Source organism: Octopus bimaculoides, chromosome 16 (assembly GCF_001194135.2).
Source record: "Octopus bimaculoides isolate UCB-OBI-ISO-001 chromosome 16, ASM119413v2, whole genome shotgun sequence".
In the NCBI taxonomy this organism is placed as follows: domain Eukaryota; kingdom Metazoa; phylum Mollusca; class Cephalopoda; order Octopoda; family Octopodidae; genus Octopus; species Octopus bimaculoides.
The window spans coordinates 38,651,727-38,671,509 of NC_068996.1; the positions used below are offsets into that span (position 1 = coordinate 38,651,727).

Here is a 19,783-nt window from a genome sequence, read left to right on the forward strand (position 1 = left end):
CAAGTAAAGGTGTGCATGAGTCTAGTTTGAGTGAAAGTGATTCAGAAAATGATTATAATAATTTTTTTTATCATAACTGTTCTTGACATTCTTTACATTCTACTGTTGCTTTATTTCCATATATTTACAAGTATTATAAATTTTATGGGGAAAATATTTTTCTGGGAATAAATTATGATTTATGACATTGCTACTTTGAGAAGTTATTGCACTGCTTTACAAGTGGCCTCTGGGAGCAAATTAACTTGTATATCAAGGCATTACTGTACTTAACAGATTTCTCATATAAGTCATCTCATACTTTATCCCTTTCTGAGCTAAATGTAATTTATGAAACAACTGAGTATATTTTGATTTTTACTTATTTAATTCTATTTATTTTTACAGGAAGATGATGATATTGAATGTAGAGGTGAAAAACGAAGAATGTGGGATGATGAATTTGTCTTGAAACGGCAATTTTCAGCTCTTATACCAGCCTTTGATCCACGTCCTGGTCGTACTAATGTAAATCAAACACAAGATTTTGAAATACCTGCACCTGGTATGTACTGTTGAAATAAAATTGTTCTAATCAAAAATTATGAAAATAACTTTACAAGCAAATATTTTACAAGAACAAACTCTAAATATATCATGGTTTCTGATATGTGTGTGTGTGTGTGTATGTATGTGAATCTTTTTACTTGTTTCAGTCATTGGACTGTGGTCATGCTGGAGCACCTTGAAGGGTTTAGCTGACCAGTACTTATTTTTTTATGCTAGGTATTTATTCTTTTGGTCTATTTTTCCAAATCACTAAGCTATAATCATCAAGCAATGTAGGAAACCTACACTGGGCTTCTTTCAGTTTCTATTTACCAAATCCTCTCTTCAGGTTTTTGTTGGCCTAGAGCTATAAAAGAAGACACATACCTAAGGTATAACGCCTGTGTATAGGTGCAGGTGTGGTGTTTGGTTTAGTCTCACTGTACAGTACCTTGGGTAAGTGTATTTTGTGGCCTTGGTTCAACCAGATTGGATTTGATAGATGGAAACAATGTTCATTGTCTCTGTGTGTATAAGTATGTTTGTGTGTGCCCATATCTTAACATCATGTGATGGTTGTTAATGAGCATCAAGTTCATACAAACGATGTGGTTCATTCCTAAGGGAAACAGGTGAGGGGTGAAGACAAACTGCTGACTTTGTACCAAAACTTGAAATTAATATTTATGGAATTGTTTCATACAGTATATTGATTTTAAATTTTGGCTCATGGCCAGCAATTTCGGTGGGAGTGGGTAAGTCAATTACATCAAACCTCAGTGTTCAACTGGTACTGACCCTGAAAGGAGAGAAAAGGCAAGGTTAGCCGTGGCAGAATTTGGACAAAATGCTGTTCAGCATTTTTGCCCAGCATGCTAATTAGTCTACCTGCTTGCCACCTTGTTTTGTACAGTAAATTGAATTAAATATAACAATTAATTTACCCTTATTCTCTAACTATGAGGTGACTTGTGATAGAAAAAAATTTATAATACCTTGATAACTAGAAACCTCTTGCCAGAAAAGAAAAAAAAAAACGTGCTGACATGAGGTATCTTATGTTTGTACACTTCCTTACAAAATTATATTTTCTATTGATTTATATATTTACGTGCCATGAAAATTTCTTGTGATGTCTTATGACCAATCAAAAATGCTGCTTGTGATTGATATTCATTATTTTTAATTAGGTTCTGAAGATAGCTCAATACTTGAATTAAGCAATCAAGTCCCTCAGCCACGTCTTGCTCTCTTTCTAAAAGCACCAGCCACTACAGGGGTACGCAACTTTTCTTAATACATTTTTCATAATTCTTTTGATGTTTTTCTATCCTTATGAAAAATGCCTTCAAATGCATATATGCATAATACTTAGAAAATGGTAATAATTCCAACTGACGGTCAGCATGAAAATAAATTTTAGAAGAAACCTCAATTCAAAAATATTTTTTTCAAACTTGGTCTAAATAGTTTTTGATGATTTTTTTTTTTTTTTTTTTTTTTTCTTTTTTATATATATATATATAGATGGATGAGATAGAAATTTATATGGGTGAAGAAAATGCATGCATCTTTAAATATGTCCAGCAATTGCGAGTGCAAGGTGGAAGTAATGGACGAAGTGAAAGATTGAAAAGAATATGGGAACCAACTTACATGTATGATTACAGAATTTTGTTTTATCAAGATTTTTAAAAATTTTCTTATCTTAATTTTTCACTTGTAAAAAATATAACAAAATATTGATCAGTGTTGAAGTTTTCAGTCCTTAAAACTACAGTCCTTGTCTTTTATTTTTTTAATATCAAAGACACTGTAATATTTATTGGTAGCTATTCATTTATATTGGTATTAAAGACATCCTTGGACACTTGATATTTTTAAAATATATCTTGCTGCTAGAATATTTGAAAATAATCAGTTCGTATAGAATACTTACTCAATTACTTAGATAGTCAAGATTATAGCTGTTTATAGAAATGATAAATGCATTTACTTTTTCCAGAATAACATACAGAGAATTGAAAGAAGGTGAATCCAAATCAGATTTATCAACTGTAAGTTGCTTTTTTAACTTTTGCAATTAAATTCAAATTGGTTTGAATTTAATAATTTAAGCTACCATTGCTTTCATGAGCATTTTCTGAGTTTGCAAACTTATTTCATTTTCTTTATAAAAACATCCCAAAATATCTATCATAATGCTCTCCACCACTAATTCGATGCAGACATCATCTTTCCAATATAGAATAGCCACAGTCAATTTCCTCATCACATTAGGAACCAGTCTTTCTTGGAAGTTGACAATGTTCTTCCAACTTAATTTTAATGCCTCCATTAAACATTAATGTATTTTACTGTATCCAAAATGCTAAGTTTTATGCATTTATTCCCTATACTCCAAACTGTTTTGTGAACACTTGTACCATTTCTTATAAATATATATATATCATCATCATTTAACATCCATCTATGCATGCATGGGTATATATGGCTGATGCCAGTGTCATGTAACTGGTACATATAAAGCACCCTTCAAATATTGGGCCTCATGGAGGCAATAAGTGACCGAGACCTTTGGCAATATGCTGTGCTTGAGAAAACCTGTCAAGCCAAGTGAAATCAGTCATGGCCAATGGTGGTTCATGTAACTGGCACCCATGCCAGTGGCATGTAAAACGCACCAATTATACTCTTGGAATGGTTGGAGTTAGGGAGGGCATCCAGCCAGCATGGACAATGGATGCTAAACGATGATTGCCAGAGCGGCTGTCTGGCTTCTGTGCCGGTAGCACGTGAGGAGCACCATTTGAGCGTGATCATTACCAGTGTCGCCTTACTGGCACGTGGACAAAGCATTTGAGCTAGGTCGTTGCCGGTGCCGCTGGACTGGCTCCTGTGTGAGTGGAGTATGAAAGGCACCATTTGAGCGTGGCTGTTGCCAGTGCTGCCAGACTGGCCCTCGTGCCAGTGGCACATAGGAGCACCCACTACACTCTCAGAGTGGTTGGCATTAGGAAGGGCATCCAGCTGTAGAAACTCTGCCAGATCGGATTGGAGCTTGGTGCAGCCATCTGGTTCGCCAGTCCTCAGTCAAATCATCCAGCCCATGCTAGCATCAGAAGCGGACGTTAAACGATGATGATGATGATTTATTACTGTAAATAAATAAAACATTAGGTGTATTTTTAATATTTCTTTTTAGGATTGCCAATCCAGTATAACATCATTGAATGAAAATTTCCCAATGTCAACACGACTTCTCAGCGAATGGGAATCTCCGTCTAATAATGATCCAACTGCATGTACTGTGGATCATGTTCTTAGGTTATTACAATTGTGCCATGCAATATTTATTGATGGGACATCAAATTGTAATATCACAGGTAATTTTATTTTCTTAAACTCCAATATAATTTTAAGAACTAATTATAATTATTGCAAGTTTATTTACAAAATAACAAAAAATTTAAAAATTAAGCTTGATATCTGCACCAGCTCGGACTTAATAGTAAAAATCAGTTTATAATTATACCATATGTTACATGTATATTATATCATACCTTGATGCTGTGTGAACTAAGATCCTTGTTGACAGGCCGCTGGTATTTATAGTGTTAAACACTTTCGGTATGCAAATACTCATACATAGAGTAACTGTTGTATTTGTTGAGTACTTAAATAGTTTGGCTGCTTGCTTCTCTAGAGACTGTAAAAATGAGGTGGATGTCTTTGATAAGAACCCAATAAGGTTCGAAAATCGATTAAGGTTGTTCGTCGTTTATTCAGCCAGCAGAGAAATGGCTAAAATTTATCCTGTTTATAATTAATCATACCATATATTATATTAATAATACTTTGACTTGCAATTAGTCATTGCCATTATGGAACCTTAAACAATAAGATTGATTTGATATTATTGTTTTTCCTCATTAACTTCTTGAAGAATACAATTATAACTGTTAGTTGAACTTAAAACAAGAATGCTAATTATATAATGAATTTTTTTTTTCCAGACCATATTTCTAAGGTTGACGTCCATCCAGAAGACTTTATTTCTAAGAAGCTCACTAATAAAGTGGGACAACAAATACAGGTAAGTTTCTATTATATTTTAAATTTGTTTTTCCTTTTATGCTGATTTCTATTCTCAAAATACATGTATTTTGTATTAATATGGTTGATAATTATTTGAGTTTAATATAACTGTCACTATATTTGTTTTAAAATATAGCATTTGCTCTTTACTTCATTCTAATAGTCTTGCTTAGTTTTGTTTACATCTTGATAAGGAAGAAGTTTTTTTTTTTTTTTTTTTGCACATTAAATCCTGTAATAAATCGGAATTATTATGCAATAGTAATCTTTTACAATTACTGCAGAAAACTCTTTGAATTAGCTTTAAGCAGTAAACATTTAAATATATATTAAAGACAATATTTATCTTATGAAAATATTTATAAAAGTTTTAATACAGGTGAGAATTGCTTAATATTATCTAATATTTGATATCTCTTTTTTTTTCTTCTCTAAGGACCCACTAGTGTTAGCTAGCAATGCATTACCTGATTGGTGCGAACAGCTAACAAAATGGTGCCCCATGCTCTTCCCATTTGAAACCAAGCAACTGTATTTCAGCTGCACAGCTTTTGGAACGTCAAGGTAAGAATTACTGCAAGAATATGAAAACTCTGGGGTTATGAAAATAACATTAATAAAAGTTCTTGTAGGTGTTATCCACCAACAATGTTATGTAAACTTCTATTACACTTCCCCACTTTTTTTTTTCTGCTATGAGCTATGTTTATTTCATTCTGTGCATCAAATTTCTGAATTTTCATTTTATGTACTACAGAGCTATTGTATGGTTACAAAATAAGAGAGATGCTGTTCTTGAAAGAAATAGAGGGCCAACACCAAGAAGGGATGATACACATGAATACCGAATAGGTCGACTAAAGCATGAGAGAGTCAAGGTTCCTCGTGGAGACCAGTTACTAGAATGGGCCCTTCAGGTTATGCGTTTCCATGCTCGCAGAAAATCCATTTTAGAAGTAAGTTATTAGTTTTGGATTTTTTTTCTAATCTCAGTTTATTATTTGCATTGAATGAAAACTAACATCACTTCTTTAAACTATTGTAGTGAGCTATTGAGATATTGGTTACACAGTGCTAGTCATAGAATATGAACTGTCAAAATTTTCTTGTAGGCTGATTACCTTACCAACTTAGTTGCATCTCTTATTGGTTGTTTTTATATGCATTATCTTTATACAATGCTTGCACTTTTGCAGATTGAATTCATTGGGGAGGAAGGCACAGGACTTGGACCTACACTTGAATTCTATGCTCTTATTGCTGCAGAATTGCAAAGAAAATCTCTTGGGCTTTGGTTGTGTGATGATGATATTGTTGACACTACTGAACGTGAGGTGAATAAATTATTTTTCTAGTTAATATATGATTAAAAACAAAATCTTTTACACTTAGAAAGAAAAAAAAGAAAATTCAGAAAAATGCTAATGTGTTATGCTTTTTAATATTCATTACTTTCAAATATTCAACTTTTCAAATCTAAAGACTATGTAAATATTTACTTCTTTTATTAATATTTTTTTAGGTTGATATTGGTCATGGTGTGAAAGCTCCTGGATATTATGTACAGCGTGCTGGTGGACTTTTTCCTGCACCAATTCCACAAGACAGTTCAGATTTAGAGAGAATAGAATCTCTGTTCTATTTTCTTGGAACACTCCTTGCAAAATGTATTCAAGATAATCGGCTAATTGATTTACCATTGTCTAAGCCATTTTTAAAAATGATGTGTTATGGTGGATCAGTTAGACAGACCAGTAAACACTGTTCATACATGCCTTCACAGCGTAATAGTAGCCCTTGTGAATCATTTTGGACAAATGAAGATCTAATTTCAAGTAGTGAATATGTTGATAAAGAACTTATTCTTGATCCACCTAAAACATATCAAAATACTGGGCCACCTTGGTATGCTGGTATTTTAAAAGAAGAAGATTTTGCCCTTGTTGATCCCCACCGTGCATATTTTCTCAGCCAACTGAAAGAATTGAGTACCCGCAAACAAAATATATTAAAGAAACCAATATCAAAAGGCCAGAAAAATTTACTCATGCAAGACCTCAGAATTCCTCCCCCTTCTCCAGATTCAGAAAATGGTGTTCGCCTAGAAGATCTTGGGTAATTATTATCACTATTATTATTATTATTTGTCAAGGTTGAATTTTGCCTTTCACTCATGTTGTCAATCAAATAAAGTTGAGCACTGGAATCAATGTAATCCACTAGATCCCACCCCAAAATTTCAGGCCTTGTGCCTATAGTAGCAAGGGTTGTTGTTGAATTAATGTTGGCTAAGTTTTTCCTTAAAAAAAAAAGCCTAATTAAAAATGGTGGTAAATACTTTTTCATTAGACAGCTGCATTTCATTTCATTTGGATCTTTCAAGTTATATACTGGTACATCATATTAATGAATTAGCGTGTTGAAATTAGATAATTAGAAGCCTAAATGCCGTTTTCTTTGATGATTGCTACATTGATAACAATAGTAATAAAATAAGAATTAAGATTTGTTGACAAACTTATATCAAGACATAGCTACTAAAAATGCAGTATAAAGGCCAGTATTTCTACCACTATTCTAAAACATTTGATTTGATGTTTGCTCTTTTTCTTCCTCTCTAACTTTTTTTTTTTTTTTTTTTTTTTTGCCAGCTTGACGTTCCAATTCAATCCTTCATCCAGAGTTTATGGCTATACCTCAATTAATCTCCGCCCTGGAGGAGATGAACAGGTCGGTTGTAAACTGTATAAGCACCAATTTAAGACTGAAAGGAGAAACAGGCTCAATGAGTGGGCTCAAACCATTCATTGCCCAACGATTGATTAAAAACATAATTAATATTCCATAAACAGGCTTATTTCTCTTCTGGCATAAACTGATGCTTAAAATGTCTAATATAATTTATAAATGTTTTTGAATACTTCTTTTTTTAAAGCCTAAACAATCCAAGTTATGAAAAAATAATTAATATGCATAGGCACCAGCATGGTATGTGGTAATAAGCTTGCTTCCCAATTTCATGGTTCTGGGTTCAGTTCCACTGCTTGATACCTTGGGCAAGTATCTTCTACTATAGCCCTGGGCCAACCAAAGACTTAAGAGTGGATTTGGTAGGCAGAAACTGAAAGAAGCCAGTCATATACATATGTGTATATTTGTGTCTGTGCTTGTCCCTCCAGCATCACTTGATAACCGATGTTGGTGTATTTACATCCCCATAACTTATCAGTTTGGCAAAGGAGCCTGATAGAATAAATACTAGGCTTACTTAGTCTTGTGGTCGATTTCTTTGACTAAAATACCCTTAAAGGCGGTGCTCCAGCATGGCTGCAGTCAAATGACTGAATCAAATAAAAGAATACAGGTCAATGGTGCTCTTACCTGGTATTTCAATATTTCAGGATTGTCTGTGGAGAAAAGGTGTTGATAGCTGATGTCTCCCAGCTATTCTTTTACTTGTTTCAATCATTTGACTGCAGCCATGCTGGAGCACTGCCTTTACTCAAACAAATCAACCCAGGACTTATTCTTTGTAAGCCTGGTACTTATTCTATCAATCTCTTTTGCAGAACTAAATTACAGGGACATAAACATACCAACATCAGTTGTCAAGTGATGGTGGGGGGGACAAACAAACTTATACAATGGGCTTCTTTCAGTTTCCGTCTACCAAATCCACTCACAAGGCTTTGGTTGACCCAAGGCTATAGTAGTAGACATTTGCCCAAGGTGCCACACAGTGGGACTGAACCTGGAACCATGTGGTTGAGAAGCAAGCTTTTTACCACACCTGCGCCAATACCTTTTCTCTAGATTTCCAGAAGGAGTCCTAACCCTGAAATATTGAAATATCAGGATTAATTTCTTTTTATGTATAACTTACATTGTTTTAGCTTTATAAAAAGAAATATTTAAAACATACATATACAAAGCTTCATGAAAACAATACTACTCTGTTAATATAATTTATTTTAAAATATTAGAAGCTAATTCATAATTTAGTTCAAATACCTAAGAATTACTGACTGCTATATTTTTAATGTTTCATTGGTACTAAATGCCAATTTTATTGATCTTGAATTTGAACTTGTAACATATGTAACTAAACTAAATTCAGAGTTTACTTTCCATTCAATGTCTTATTTTATTTTAAATCCTTATTGTTTTTCATTCTAAATTTAAAAGACTGGAATTTTTGTAGTTGAATTATTTTTCTTTACTAAAGTAGCACGATTGACATCATTCATCAACAGTTGGGATCAAAGCTAGATATTGATCTGCTTACCATGAGCTTATTTATTATCTGGAGCCTCTTTTTAAGTTTAAATTTTTTTTTCCTTTTTTATTTTTCAGGAAGTCACATTAGACAATGTCGAAGAATATGTGACCCTTGTAACTGATTTTTGTTTCAACACAGGAATTCAGCGACAGATGGAAGCCTTTAAAAGTAATTTGACATATTCTAGTTTTTGTTCTTTTTTTTGTTCTTTTTTTTCTTTTTTTTACACCATACTAACATGGATTAGGCAAGACTTCTGTGGACTGTTGCTAGCACTTATTTGTTTCCCTTACCTTTTAAATCATGAACTGCTCAGCATCTAGACATGTTTTAACAGTAGATATAATAAATGACAAAACACAGAAGTTTCTGTCCAATTTCCATCTATCAGTTTCATATGCAAGGCATTGGTCAACCTTCAGTCTTATAAAAATATATATGAGAGGCATTGGTATCTAGAAGACCCGAGGTGGCAGGTAAGGCTATGTAAGTGCTACGAGAGGACCATAGTTACACCCTCAGTTCAATAATAATACAAGTGAGGAATCTAATGCATGTCTTATGTGGGCATGTATATGTTAAATAAAATGAGACAACAAAACCAAGGCTGTGTGGAATTTATAGGACATTTATAAAGAGAAAGGTAGTTTTGCAGCTGTATCTGGGATATTAGGGATATCCCTTCATCAGAGACAATATGAGAGAGTTAACTAGAGGGAAATAGAGTTCAATATAAAGCGTTATATTGAACTCTACTATTTTTAAATGTCCTATAAATTCCACATAGCGTTTGGTTTTGTTGTCTCGTTTTATTTAATACATACATAGATATATATACACACACACGCACACACACATATACACGCACACATATATATATATATATAACAGAGAATGAACCCAATTGAAACAAACTTCATAATTCCACACAGCCTTGGTTTTGTCGTCTCGTTTCATTTAATATATATATATAACAAAGAGAATGAACCCAGTTGAAGCAAACTTCATAACTACAGCAAAATCTATACCGCAAACAAAAATAACTTTTTAATAGAATTGGTGTTGATTAGTGTCCTAGTTTTTTTTATTCCATTACGATATGCATCAGGGCTGCTACACATGGACAAACCTGAATTAGATAGCACACCTGTTGTTTATCTAAGCATATAAATGGCATAATTTATGATTAGTCTGGTACAGTTGGTCCATCTCCTGAACCAAGATAGAAGATTGGCTCTCAACCTGCTAGAAATAGATGCAAGGTTTCCTTCAAAACACATCCTATCTTTATAACAGGGGAAGAACATCTAGGGGACTGTGGTACTAGATATCCATAAAAAAAAATTACTCTCCCATTTTATCTACATAAAACAGTTCTATTGTTGCAACATCATTTGTCTGATCTGGTACTATATTGATGTGGTCTGGATGAGTGTAGCATAATGAGTACATGTAAGAATTGGCTTCCAAATGTTTGATCAAATATCTTTGTCATAGGTTATTTTGTTGGAGCTAGTTGGTGCTCTGCAGTTATTTAATCCACACGTTTTTTTAAACCTAACAACTATTCTATTTTAGATGGATTTGATCTGGTTTTCTCTATGGAAAAATTATTATTCAACCCTATGGAGTTGTCATCCTTACTTTGTGGTGACCAAGCACCAACATGGACAAAAGAAGATATTCTAAATTACACAGAGCCAAAACTAGGCTATACAAAAGATAGGTCAGTTATTTTTTTCATATTTTTAATTTTTTGCTTTTCCAATTTTTTTACATTTTAATTTAAACTATTGCATGTTTTAAATACAATTACTTCCAATAGCGAATCTTTTTTCTTTTTCTTTTTTGTAGCCCTGGATTCCAAAGATTTATTAATGTCTTATTAATGCTGACGTCTGATGAAAGAAAATCATTCCTGCAGTTCACTACCGGTTGTTCTTCTTTGCCACCTGGTGGCTTGGCTAACCTGCATCCAAGGTTGACTGTTGTTCGTAAAGTAGATGGAAATGATAATAGTTATCCATCTGTGAATACGTGTGTCCATTATTTGAAATTACCAGAGTATTCTACAGAAGAAATATTAAAGGAACGTTTGCTGATAGCAACAAGAGAAAAGGGGTTCCACTTGAACTGAACAAGAACTTTAAAAGGGCCCTATTACCAGTGTCTAAACTGTGCCAGTAAATACTGGTTTATTTAAAAACTGTACCAAATAAAAGGGACAACTGTCTGGCCCGTTGCTGAGATTTGGCAGATTTGATTTAGGATTAAGCAAATTTGGATCTTTCATACAGGAGAGAATTTTTCTAGTAAGTTGTTCAAGAAAGTAAAAAAAAAAAAAAGAAAGAAAAAGAAAAAAATCTGTGAAAACATTTTATTTATTTATTTATTTATCCCATTTTTTTTTTCCAGTCTATTTTGTGATCAACTTTCCAAAATTTCAATTGATTCCTTTATACTGAAATAGCATTTTTAAATGTAAAACAAGTTATAATAAAGTCGAATTTCTCAATTTCAGGTTAGTTTGGTAATGAGTCCAGAGTTATATTTTCCTTTTCTTTTTTTTTTTTTTAGTATTGGATGCATTAAGACATTAATACAATTTTATGGACTTTGCAATAAAAGAGAAGATAAACTTTCATATATCAATTTTGAATTTGTTCGTAAACGGTTAATTTCTCACATTCTTATTTATTCTCAATAATTTAATATAGTAACCAAAGAAATTTGGGGTGCAACTCTGGGAAGTTTTGCTTGATATTGGCATTTTTTTATTATTCAAATTTAGGAAAATAATTTTAATCTTGTATATTTTTAAATAATAAAAAGTTAATCTTGTTATTGTAAGAAATATTGATCATTGTAGCATTTAAACAAAATACATCTTAAAATTTCCACATAAGTTTATATATTTTGAGATGAAAAGCTACTTTAGTATCATCAATTCTTGATTGCCTTCTTTGAAACACATTAAGTTAATTTTTAGTCAGTTCATAAAGCTAAATTGTTATTGATAAAATTATTATTTTTAAACTTCATTTTCTTTTTGTAATGAAAGGTCATGAATTTTTCCTGTTCTATCAAGTTAATGTAAAATTGCTTGCTCAATACCAGCATTCAAATATTGGTGTAGTTGTCGTCTTTAATCTGCATCTTTTAAATGATATCTGCTTTCAAACAAGTTTAATCTTTTAGATCTCACCATCATCCCTCACTTGTTCTGTATAATAAATGCTGCCTTTTTATTCATGCCATGATGCCTTTTGAAATATATATATATATATATACATATACATATATATATATATGTATATATGTATATATTAACAACTCCAATTTTTGTCCATTTACTTGATCCAAAATTATTTCTGCATGATGGAAACCTTTTTGAGAGCTGTGCTCATGTCTCACAGTGAAGTAATATGAATGTTATTGAAGGACTTTGACCAAAGCTGCCATATTAGAAAGGTCCCTTGTCCCATTTCAACCTTGAAACTAAAAGGATTTTGTATTACAGTGTTGACTATTTTCATCTTCTTTCCTTGTGATATAAATGTGATATAAAATACATTTTCTGTTTAACCCTTCAGCATTCATATTTCTCTGCCGAATGTAATGCTTATTTGTTTGTTGTTTTGAGTTATTCATGCATTAATCTTGTATCTTCAAGATTTCATGATGTGATTGGTTATTTTTAGAATTACATTGTAGGGTCAGTGTGACAGGTCAGATCTGACCAGTTTGAGCATAAAAAAGATAGAATAGTTGGGCCAGATATGACTGGTTTAAATGCTAAAGGGTTAAAACAAGTTTTTCCTTCAGACAAGTAAGATGAAACGCTTGGAATGTTATAAATAAAGTAGTCTAATTTCTTTAGAGAATTTACATAATTTAAGTACAATAAAAACCAAAATACTGGGTGAAACTTTTTTTTTTTACTTTTCAGGTTTAGAATAATTTGAGGCTTTATTATATTATCTTATATCCAGGTTTTTCTCTTTAATACACATTTATGGAAGGGAAAATTAGTAAAATGTGCCAAGTTTTTCTTTTTTATTCAAATTGAATGGCAAAGAATGGACAATCTACATGCCGTTATCAGTAAATGCCTGTTTTCTAAATTATCATAGAATAAACGAGTAATGAATAATTTGTCTGTAACTTCTTGCAACCTCTTGACTTAATTTTTCAATTCTATTTAGTCATCTGTGTGTATCTCTATTTCAACAGATTGGTTAGTATAATGGTGATAGATGTCTTTGTAAGTCAATTAAATCATAAGATTACTATGAACTGTTTGCTTTTTATTAAATAAAATTTCATTGGTTACTTGATACATATATTGGTTTCAAATTTTGGCACATGGCCAGCAATTTTGGGGTAGGGGTAAGTTGGTTATATTGACATCCCACCTCCACCGCTGAAAGGATGAAAAAAAGGCAAAAATCAACCACTGTGGCATTTTGAACTCAGAATGTGAAGTCAGTAGAAATGCTGCCAAGCATTTTGCAATGATTTTTGCCAGCTTGCCACCTTACTTGATACATATATTAAACAGCATCTTGTAAATCTTTTACACTGTATAACCTATAATGCTTTTTTAATCATAGCAATAATGGCCTAATACTTCAAATATAAACTGTTATTGAAAATATGTATTTAAAAAAAAAATTTATCAGAAGTTTTCAGTTTTAGTATGCTTTTCCAATATTATCTTAAAAACCATTTGACTTTTATAATCTTTATAATGGATATATTTATAGTTTGTCATTGAACAGTGGCCAAGCTGGATTACCAGCTTTAAAGATATAGTTAATTACATCAGCCAATGTACTTGATTTGTATTTAATCAACTTAGGAAAGATGAAAGTCAGTTGACCTGGATGGGGTCAAGGAATGCAACCAAATAACAAGCTATTTTATTCACTCTACCCATTCTTCCAGACTCTGCCATCTAATATATATTCACGCACATGAATACTATATCTAGAGATATTAACTACTTTAAATTTGGGCAGGATATAGAGATGAAGAAAGAAAAGTTGCTTATTAAATTTTTTGTACCTAAATTTAGGTGTGCCATTGAATGTCTACAGTGTGAAATATTGTGTCTGTATGCATGTGTGAATGTTTGCAAAAACACTTACTCTTGTTTTTCTGATTAAATGGATTATGAACTTAGATAATGCATTGCCTCTTTAAAAATTTTGTGAATTAAAAAAAAAAGTTTTTTTTTATATAATTGTGAGTGAATTTCTTAGAGGGATTAGAGTATGTAAACTGTTGCTCTTTTTTGCATTGCAGTATGACTGTTATCCCTTCTGTGCTTTGGTCAAAGAATAGTAAAGTTCCTTCAGTTCATTTTGTAATTCATATGTAATCCTTTTCAACTTTGTAGCACAGCGATAAACATGATGGAATGACACTGTTGTCTTTGCGGTACTAAACCTATTGTGATAGGATAAATAATAATTTTGCTGAGGATTTTTGGCAGCGTTAGTTTTATTTTACTGTGATTTATTTGCAAAAATGTTCTGTTCAGTTGCATGCACCAAATGGTGAGTGCTTGCTAATATAAAGACTTGGAAAACAAAAAAAATTAAAGATTTTCAAGAAATATTTTAAAAAATGTACAAAAAAATAAAGAAATAAAATATATGATTTTAAGATATGCTTGTTTTCGTTTTATTTATATATCATTTTTACTAGAATTGTTAGATAAACTGTAATGTTGATCTCTCTGGCATTAGTAACATGAGATGACTACCTACAAACATGAAGTAAAATTGGATCATTTCTGGCTCCCTAGAAATTTGCTTTTACTCTACAGTTCACAATTATTTAATGATAGAAACATCAATTTTTTTGTTTGGTATAGAACAAGTATATATTTTTAATTTGGTTGTGTTTATATTATATTATCTAAACTGGTCTACAGTCGCTGGTTTGAATGGCTTATAAAACAATTGAATATTGTAATCCTTAAGAGTTGTGAATTTATTGCTAAGCATATTTTCATCAGCCTTAAAATTTGAAATACTATAGGATTACCTCAGTGGAACTACATTATCATTTATCACTCAGTGATTTCAAAACATTGAAAATAAATATTTACCTCATGAGATGGTAGCCAGCAGTGTTGTCACAGTTTGATTACACATCCAGTATCTTAACATAGTAAGAGAAAAGTAATCTGATATGTCAAATGCAATAATCTTAATTTTTACAATGTTATGGTAAGCTTACTTGCCTAGACAATATTACTTTCACTATCAAACAACATACATGGAAACATCAATCCTGAAAGTGTTGAAATCAATCCTGTACTGAGGGGGGTGGGGTATTTATTTTATGTATTGGACCTAGAGAAATGTGAAGCACCCCCATGACCTGCTGATACTTCTAGACCAAGGTGATTGGTGTTATCAATGCTTCCTTGTCTGAGGAAGAGAATTCCAGAGGGCACATAAAAGCACTAAGTGCATTGGGCCTCATGGAGCCAGTGACGTCAAGCCAAGTAAGATCATAGTTGTAGCTGATGCCAGTGTTGCATAACTGGCCTGTTAAAAGCACCCTTCAATTGTTGGGCAATATGCTGTGCTTGTGAAGACCAGTGAAACTGTAGTTGTGGCTGATGCCAGTGCCACCTCACTGGTACCCATCAGTAGCACATAAAAAGCACTTCATGCGTTGGGTCTCATGGAGGCAGTGACGTCAAGCCAAGTGAGATTGTAGTCATGGCTGATGCCAGTGTCACGTAACTAGCCTGTTAAAAGCACCCTTCAATACTGTGCTTGTGAAGACCTATTCAGGTATTCAAGTAAAGAAACCCTTGATATCATTCTTAACCTCTTTGCAGTTTTATAAATTGTTTTCCATGTTGCAATGATCTGAAAAGAGGATGGCTAAGACGGAACAAGGTCAGAAGAGTAAGGATAATGAGGTAAAACTTCCATATTTAGTGCCATAATCTTTCCCTGAATGACTTGGGCAATATGTTGTCTAACATTATCTTGCAAGAGCACCGGCCTATCATGAATGATGGTCACTCTTTGCAAATTTTTGTGCAAAGCTTTCAATTGACAATATTTCTCTGCATTAGCTGTTTCATTATAGAGAATCCATCTAAGGTGGCGAGCTGGCAGAAACATTAGCACGCCGGGCGAAATGCTTAGCGGTATTTCGTCTGTCTTTACGTTCTGAGTTCAACTTCCGCTGAGGTTGACTATGCCTTTCATCCTTTCGAGATCAATAAATTGAGTACCAGTTGCGTACTGGGATCAATCTAATCAACTGGCCCCGTCCCCCAAAAGTTTCGGGCCTTGTGCCTAGAGTAGAAAAGATAACAGAAAGTCCATTTTTCATCACTTGTGATGATTCTATCCAGGAAAGTTTTGGTAGCCAATCTACTTTTCAGTGATGAGCAAATGGTAAATTTTTTATTCAGCTGAGAAGCAGTCACATGATGAGGGTCCCATTAACCAAGTTTAGACACTTTTCATAGTTCATGAAAGTGGTTTATGATTTAAATGTGTCTTGACTTTGACTATTTTGCTAATTTTCGAAAAATAAAATAAATACAGGGTACTGACCAGCTGCTATCAGTTTGTGCCAGTTTCTTGGACCCCACACCAATTTCCTTTGCAAAATCAGGATAATGGTGGTCCATCTTAGATATAAGCCCTGCAAGGTAGAGTGGCTGCTGCAGCAAGTGTTGCTGGCCATAATCTGTGGCAACACCATCATGGTCATGACCACAGGGCATGTCTGAGTACGCCATTTGTTTTGGGGTGTGCAGCCCATTGTTCCATCTTTTGCTGCTTCATCATCCCCCTATACACACACACTTTTTTTTTCTATTTTCCTATTTCTATTTGTAATGAATATATAGAGAGGATATTGGGAAAAAAATACTCATGAAGTTTGCATGTGTTATGACAAACAAATAAAAAGATCTGACTGTAGGTGTAACATAACACTATCAATAGTAGAATGGAAATCATTTGTTTGACAAAAAAAAAAGACTTACTCAGGACCTGTAGATAGTGAAATAACTTCTGGTAGAAAAAGAACTGCAGAAAGAGCGCAAAGATTTGAAAACAGGAAGGCAAGGATGTGCTAAGAACTAGTTATCAGTTCCCAAGTGGTATTAACGAAGATAGTTGTGATGACAATGGACTAAGAGAAAACCAACAAAACAGATTTACTTACGAGGATCTAGCCATCACAGCAGACAGATATCGGGTAAGTTGCAGAGCTGCTGCCACCATTATAAATGCAACTTTGAGAGATATTGGAATTTCAAATGATACAAATATGCCAGATAAGAAGGAGTTGGAAAAAACAATATCAGAAAAATGAAAACAGAAAATACAAAGCTCGACTGCATCGGTTTTGATGGCAGAAAGGATGAAACTAAAACAGCAAGAGGGATGGAAAGTGCAGAGCACTATGTCATTGTGAAAGAGCCCTGTGATGAGTATTTAGATCACGTTTCGCCAGATAATGAAACAGCTCGTTGCATGGCAGAAAAAATTATTCCTTTTTTGATTTTGACAGTCAAGAAAGTTTAAAAGCTGCATTATGTGATGGCACCCCAGTAAACACTGGTCATTTAGGAGGGTTAATTTAAATAATTGAATTATACATAAATAAACCACTTCAGTGGTTGATATGTCTGCTAAATATAAATGAACTTCCATTTCGACATGCATTTGAATCCATAGATGAAAAAGTAACAAGATCACGAACATCAAAAGGCTTAAGTGGCAATAAAATTAAAGAAAATGTAACAAACTTAAAGATAATCAGATTTTCTCCAGTAAAAACTAAAGTGAAGGAATTGGTATTAGAAATTGTTGATACTTTAAACTCAGATCAAAAATATCTGTATGAAATATGTCTCAGTACTGAAACAGGGTTTGTTTTTGAGCAGTTAGAAGTAAGATCACCTAGTGAAATCCATCTTGCGAGGTGATTAACATGTGCAAACCGAATTCTTCTCTTATACGTTTCGGAAAAAAATCCCCAAAAGAATATTATGGATCTTGCTAAAATCATAATGCAAGTTTATGCTCTAAGCTGGTTCTGGATTAAGTCTCACCTAAAGTTACACAAAGGAGCAAGATATGAACCAAGATCATAAAGAAGTTATGGAGAAATCGTTAAAAACTAATTCGTATTTTGCCCTTCCGGAGAATATTTTACTGACTATGCTAAATTAGGGAAGTAGCAATTCAGCGAATTATTAAAGCAAGAACTTTTCTCCTAATGTACAGTAAAAAATTCAGAAATTTTAAACTACCAAGCAAAATTAATTTTGAAGCACAGGATTATGTTTTGACTAACTGGGAAAATGAAGTTATAATATCCCCTCCAGTTTTACGGAACTTTACAAATGTTGGTCTTAAAGCTTGTTCAGGACCATAAACGGCAATACCTCTTCCCTGTCATAGCCAAGGAGTCAAGCATGCTATCATGTTAGTGACAAAAGCTTCTGAAGTCAGAATAGGCCACGAAAATAGGCACAAATTCATATAAAATGTACAGAAATCAAGACAAAGTTTACTTTACTTTGACTGGAAAAGACAATGGTCATTAAATTAAATAATAAATATTCTCCTTCATTGGAAACGAAACTCGGCTTGCAAAGACCTATTGTGGCAAGCGAAGGCGAAACCGTCATGGCACCTGCGCCCAGCATCGCCTTCCTGGCACGTGTAAAGACATTCGAGCGAGATCGTTGCCAGTGCCGCCGAACTGGCTCCTGTGCAGGTGGCACGTAAAATACACCATTTTGAGCGTGGCCGTTGCCAGTACTGCCTGACTGGCCTTTGTGCCAGTGGCACGTAAAAGCACCCACTACACTCTCTGAGTGGTTGGCGTTAGGAAGGGCATCCAGCTGTAGAAACTCTGCCAAATCAGATTGGAGCCTGGTGTAGCCATCTGGTTTCACCAGTCCTCAATCAAATTGTCCAACCCATGCTAGCATGGAAAGCGGACGTTAAACGACGACGATGATGATGATGATGATTTTATGGTGTTCCCTGTTCATCTATTTCATTTAAGGTTCGTGCGGTTTTTGTAATTGCATATCATGATAGTCATTAAGAATTTACATTTTTTTAATGTTGAAAGTGCTTTTGTTAATATAGGTTTTTTTTTATAAAAAAAATTAATACAAACTATATAAATAAAGATTCCAATCAAATTTTTTTTCAGTTGTGTTGGGGTGGGGGTGCATATAATTTATAAAAAGTTATAAAGGTAATATTTAACCAATACAAAGTTAATAGCATTAAAATAAGTGTACAATTCCTTAAATTTTCAGTATTCAAAACGCAAAATTGGGGGTGGTGGTTATGCGAGGGGTAGGGGTGGTCGTATACTTTAAAAAATTTGTCAATTTATTTCTCACGCCAAAATGAACACCAAGCAAATGGAATCAGAATATAAAATTTTGACCCCCTTCCCCCAATCCCCTAATATATACATGAAGGGAAAATTATATTCGAATGAGCCCTTGCTAAATCTATGGAGCTTATGTGCATATAAGCTGTGTACGCAGTCACAAAATTATAATGTGCACATCATATGATCAAAAATCTTCTGATTGCAACTATATTACTTAATATCTTTTCCTCATTATATGACGATAGCATACGATCTAAAGTAGATTTGGTTGCTATTTCTAGCGCGGAAATCGTTCACGTAAAATGTTCACTGAATTTTTTTTCTTATCTGTCTCTCTGTGTATGTATGTACATAAGTATATGTATCTATCTCTCTATATATATATATACATACATACATATATATATATATATATATATATATATATATATATATATATATATATATATATATATATATATA

General features: G+C 33.2%; 1 protein-coding gene across 1 annotated transcript in view; it reads left to right on the forward strand.

Annotated features, from left to right (window-relative positions):
• LOC106883594 (E3 ubiquitin-protein ligase HECTD1) overlaps nt 1-14,579 on the forward strand; it is a 78,851-nt gene extending 64,272 nt beyond the window's left edge. The window contains exons 33-46 of the mRNA XM_014934671.2: nt 388-544; nt 1,719-1,807; nt 2,056-2,186; nt 2,534-2,585; nt 3,734-3,914; nt 4,545-4,624; nt 5,063-5,190; nt 5,384-5,582; nt 5,823-5,960; nt 6,149-6,741; nt 7,278-7,356; nt 8,980-9,073; nt 10,484-10,631; nt 10,760-14,579. Of these exons, the coding sequence (XP_014790157.1) occupies nt 388-544; nt 1,719-1,807; nt 2,056-2,186; nt 2,534-2,585; nt 3,734-3,914; nt 4,545-4,624; nt 5,063-5,190; nt 5,384-5,582; nt 5,823-5,960; nt 6,149-6,741; nt 7,278-7,356; nt 8,980-9,073; nt 10,484-10,631; nt 10,760-11,042 (2,352 nt within the window). The 3' untranslated portion in view covers nt 11,043-14,579. The remainder of the gene's footprint in view (nt 1-387; nt 545-1,718; nt 1,808-2,055; nt 2,187-2,533; nt 2,586-3,733; nt 3,915-4,544; nt 4,625-5,062; nt 5,191-5,383; nt 5,583-5,822; nt 5,961-6,148; nt 6,742-7,277; nt 7,357-8,979; nt 9,074-10,483; nt 10,632-10,759) is intronic.
• The last annotated feature ends 5,204 nt before the right edge of the window (nt 14,580-19,783 follow it).